The sequence below is a fragment of the Xiphophorus couchianus genome, chromosome 7 (assembly GCF_001444195.1).
Source record: "Xiphophorus couchianus chromosome 7, X_couchianus-1.0, whole genome shotgun sequence".
NCBI lineage: Eukaryota > Metazoa > Chordata > Actinopteri > Cyprinodontiformes > Poeciliidae > Xiphophorus > Xiphophorus couchianus.
In genome coordinates, this window is record NC_040234.1 from 9,874,991 (window position 1) to 9,880,087 (window position 5,097).

Here is a 5,097-nt window from a genome sequence, read left to right on the forward strand (position 1 = left end):
TGACCATTCATGAGGTTTAAGTACATGTACAAGAGCAGCTTTTGACAGTTTAAGGGTAAGCATTTAGAAACGAACAATTAGCATGATGTCAACAAGGGAGAACATCTGTGATGAACTGAAAAAAAAGCATTCCTGCTGATCATCAATTTATTAATGATTTTTAAAAAATTGATGTCCATATTTCAGCAGACAAACAGACTAGAGACAAACAGAAATGACTCAAAACAGGATTAGGTGTCCAAGCAAAGTTCATTCAGAGGTTAGACTGTGAAGTTGAGAACTTCTGTCTAAAACCTCAGACCAGACCAACAGTTAGCTTTAGTGAAAACCAAATGGTAGACCTCAACAATAAAAGAGAACAGAGTACTGTACATCAATCAACTCAGCTTACTTGTGGTGTCCTGAGTTATATGTTAAAACCACCACCTTCCTTTATCAATTTTAATATTTAAAGGGGCAGTATAACGTATTTTCCATGTATATTGTGCCATCTTATACCACAATTAAGTAACTATGTTACCACCAGTTCTAATAGAAATGCTGCATGTATCAAACATAACTTAAAAGAAATGTGACTTTGAAATTTGATTCCTTGGAATCAGCCTCTGTCTCTTTAAGAAGCTCCCACTCTTTCTGATGCTCTCCCTTCAGAAAGTCATCACAACAATCCTCCTCCAATATGCTGTTTACTATTGTTCTTATTGTGCTGTGATGAGTTCAGCAGACGCACAGTTCCAACAGGTGCTTGCTAATTGCTGCCACTAGTCTGGAGGAGCTGAGGGGTGCTCTGTGAGGCAAAAAAAAAACCATGGCTGTAGACTGCAGCTTCAAGGAAAAGGTGTGGGTAAATAGACTGCCACCAGAGATTGAAGATTACCTCAGACATACATGAAAGAGTCAAAGAAACACTCCAGCATGTTGTGCAAAACACAATCATTACCAAACCCAAACGTAAGCAGTGAACTCCCCACTGACCAGAGGAGCCACCACTGAAGAGCAGGCAGGGGCAAACAAGGCCTGGGTGCATTTCATGCCACTTATAGCAGGTTTTAAACACACAGAGAGAGATCCCCGTAGTGGTGGGGTCATCAAAACTGTCTGGTCTAAAAAGTGCCTTAGGCTTAAATATAGAATTAAAAATTCATAAGGCCGACAAAATGTCTGTAAATCACACAAACATGTGGGAATTCATAAACGCAAACATTGCTTCATTTCATTCTTTTTTTAGTCAGAAAATTGCAACAAGTGGCAAATACTGTGCATTTTCCTTATTTTAAAGCCAAAAATTGATTCAGTCCAAAGAGATATTATGTGTACAGTACTGCTCTTATTTTGTTCATATGTGTTAAAACAGGGTTAAGATGGTCTAAAAACAAGTCTAAAAATGTTCACATTTAAATTAAATGTCTATCTAATTTAGACTAAATTGTTTTCTTAGATGTCTATGAACCATTTACAGATTGCTTAGATGTATTTTCATCATATAAAATGTTCACTGGGAGTAACCGCTAGCGATCAGAATTTCACGAAAAGGTGATAGGTTGTAGGTTTCCCACCAACCCCAACCTAAAAATTCAATATGGCTGCCATATATAATAAACAGAACTGCTGCTATTTTGGACTTTTCCCTCTCATTAAGTCTTCCACATACACAGAGAAATGCAGAACCTCTGTTCCTCAACGTGCTTCTACTGTGTCTGAAAGTGCAAAGCAGACAGGGAAAAAAAAAAAAGACTGTTATTAGCTCGTATTGCTAATTGCAGTTCGAATAACCAGTGAGGCAAAAATCCTTAGCCAATCCAACTGGTTGAACTGGAACACCAGTTGTACTTATAATGTGGCTCACAAGGGTACTCCTGGTTTTAGCAACAATACAAAGACATAGACATGTGAAGTTAATGGTTCTCTCGACATATTTCCCTTAAGATGTGTGCACACCTTTTGTACTGAGTGCCTTTTAGGCAGCTGTTGGGAATGTGAAATTCTGTAAAACATTTTTTATGTAGATGTATTGTACTTCCTTAGAGTTTGCCTCTGTGTGTGGGGGGGTGGGCATGAGTGTGTGTGTGTGTGTGTGTGTGTGCCTGTAGCACTGAGGCAACTAACTTCTGTTGATAACGTGACAAAGCTTGAAAGGCTGGATGAAGAGAAGAGGTGGGATTTTAACACTTCATACATATGGCACAGTTATAAAGGTGCTTCAAGCCTCTCAGCTCCCAGTAAAAGCTGAACACAAAGCCTCAGCAGCACTGACAGTAAAGTACCTCCGCTGCTTTCCTGATCCTTGTAAGTATTGTGTGTTGATTTGATCTTAATTGGTGGATTGCTCTTTTGTTTACTTGCTTCTGTCTATGAAAAGTCGCGTCATCAACTATGTGATTCTTTCTTTCTTGTCCAGGTTGAAATGGCTGCTGAGAACTTTACCTCGGGTCCCACTGAAGCCCCTCCGAATGGCAGCAGCTGTGATGTCTTTGTCTACCAGAGGGCTGCAGTGGTCCTCTTCCCTATTTTCTACTCTGTCGTTTTTATCATCAGCGTGTGTGGGAACTGCCTGGTGCTCTGTGTCATCTGCCAGAGGAAGCAGAAGTTCAACTCCACGTCGATCTACTTAGTGAATCTCGCGCTGTCTGATGCTCTTTTCACGCTGGCGTTGCCAGGTAGAATCACCTACTACATCCGGCACTTTGACTGGCCCTTCGGTGACCTCCTCTGCAGACTCACCACACTTCTCTTCTTTGCAAATACATACGCAGGTGACATGAAGCTCCACACATCCTTATATCACAAGAGATGACTTTATTTTTATGTTAAAGTGGCACAGTTATATGACCAAATTAAAGGGAGTAGATTGTGAAATTGCTTCTGCGAGTGATTGTTTTTAATCCAATGCCAATCCTCTCCATTTCCGACAGGCATTGGCTTCATGACCTGCATCAGCCTGGACAGATACCTAGCTATGGTGCATCCTCACCGCCTGCAGTGCTTACGCAGCACAAAAGTTGTCCGCAGGGTCTGCTGCCTGGTCTGGTTTCTAGTATCTCTGGAGGTCTCCCCGCTGTTATTCCGCAGCATGCTGCACGTGAGGGGCGATAAGCGGACCTGCATGGAGTACTTTAACTTCGAGGGCTCTCGCTACACCCCTTACCTCTTAATCCTGGCATGCTTTATCTCGTTTTGCTGCCCGCTCACGGTCATAATGGCGTGCTACGCTAGGATCAATCTGAAACTGCGGGATGCGGCCAAGAAGAACTCTGTGACGGGCCGAACGAGCCGAAACCACAGGGCCAACACGATCATCCTCCTCATCCTCCTCACGTTTGTCCTCTGCTTCAGCCCGTACCACCTCAACATAATGCAGTTCATGTTCAGAAAGATCAGCCATCAGCCGACTTGTGAGGAACTCACAGCCTTTAAGATGTCCTTGCAGGTAAGAGACATACTCTCTGTTGATGTCACACGTTCTTCTATTTTTTTTTTTTCCTTGTTTGTTGTAATCAATTCTCACAATCAAATCCACAGATTACGGTCTCGTTAATGAACATCAACTGCTGCCTGGATCCTGTCATCTACTTCTTTGCCATAAAGACGTACAAGAAGCGAGTGATGAGCCTGTTTAAGGACTATCTGTATACTTCCGCCGCCTCCTCCAAAGTGACAGCCGAGAATAGCAGCAGCAACACCTGAGCCAAACCACAGAGAAAAACCTAGCTTAAGGGGTTATAAAAAGACTCGTTTTCTCTCACCTGATCAGGTCATTTGTTCCTGCAAATGACTCTTGAGTCTTTGGTGGCGGATTTTATGTTCAGGTTCAGCATTAATGGTTTCAGTTTAGCTGCATTACATATTGCCTTTCCAATAATTCTATGGATTTTTGGTATTTTTGTGGTTGAACATGCGATAAGTATATTGTCTAAACTCCCGTTGTGTATATATATTTGTATATTTGTTTCCTTTATACAAACGTTTATTGCTACAAATGATAAACCACTAGTAGTAGTAAAAGTGGAAAGATGTAGTACAACTATTTGTTTTCTGTGTTCGAAGTTCGACGAAGTGCAGAATGAATTAACTGTCATTTCATGCAATGATTATTATAATGATATGTTGTTTTTTTTTAAATTATAGCAATATTGTGATTGCTTGGTGTCTTTACAAGAAATAATGCGGTAGAGTAAGCTCTACTAAAATCAAGGACAATGTGCATTGCAGCAGCTTACGCATGATGGCAAAAATCTAACAATATGCATGAAATTTGCCAAAATGAGAACATGTTGCATTTCTCTTTGCCACCCACGCTCATCTTCTGCGTAGATGAAAATCACCACTTCCTCACCCACCTTTCCTGCTCCCCCACTCAGGGGCCTCATTCCTGCTGCCTTCCACATCTTGCGGTGAGGCTTTGGTGTGCGTGTGGGTCTAGCAAACATGCGCAGGTGTACTCTTTGTTTCGAGCAAGTCCCATGTTTAAACTTAACCTTTAGCACTTCCTGAGTTTTTGAAGAAGAAGCCCGATAGGTTTGCATAAAACTGTGTCAAGAAATTGTGTAATATGCAAAAGATTGAAGCAGTTATTGTGCAATTATGTCACAAGGGAAGAAGTGTGGGTTATGTACATTTTTAAGATATGTTTATAATTAATTACTAAACATTAAAAAAGACATGAATCAAAATGATGTGCTTTATTCAGATTTCTTTTCATCATGATTGTACTCAGAAATTCTTTAAAAATAAAGTCGTCATATATCAGCTGCTAAAATGGAAAAGTGATCTACTGCACATTGTAGATAGACAATGAAAGGGACAAAAAAAACAAACAGTTATGAATTCTTGTAATCTATCCAACAAATCAGGAAGTGAAACTTTCTATAAACTAAACAGAAAATCCTCATGTTCTGCTTTAACAAGAACCAAACAACAACACATCACCTTCCAGCCGTAGTACAGTTAAGACAAAAATAATTCATACCGCAGGCAGATTTATTTTTTATTATCGTCTAATTTTACCAAATCTGACAGGAAATAATATAACGATTTGGAGCGACCTACCCAGGGTCATAACTCAAATTTCACACAGAATTATTATAATGCTTTTTTTCT

The 5,097-nt window shown here is 40.3% G+C and overlaps 1 protein-coding gene across 1 annotated transcript; it reads left to right on the plus strand.

Moving 5' to 3' along the window:
* Window positions 1–2,055: 2,055 nt before the first annotated feature.
* On the plus strand, window positions 2,056–4,632 carry LOC114147756 (G-protein coupled receptor 183). Its single transcript, XM_028022356.1, has 4 exons — window positions 2,056–2,286; window positions 2,399–2,753; window positions 2,913–3,427; window positions 3,520–4,632. The coding sequence occupies exons 2-4, from the start codon at window positions 2,405–2,407 to the stop codon at window positions 3,682–3,684; spliced, it is 1,029 nt and encodes a 342-aa protein (XP_027878157.1). The 5' UTR covers window positions 2,056–2,286; window positions 2,399–2,404; the 3' UTR covers window positions 3,685–4,632.
* The last annotated feature ends 465 nt before the right edge of the window (window positions 4,633–5,097 follow it).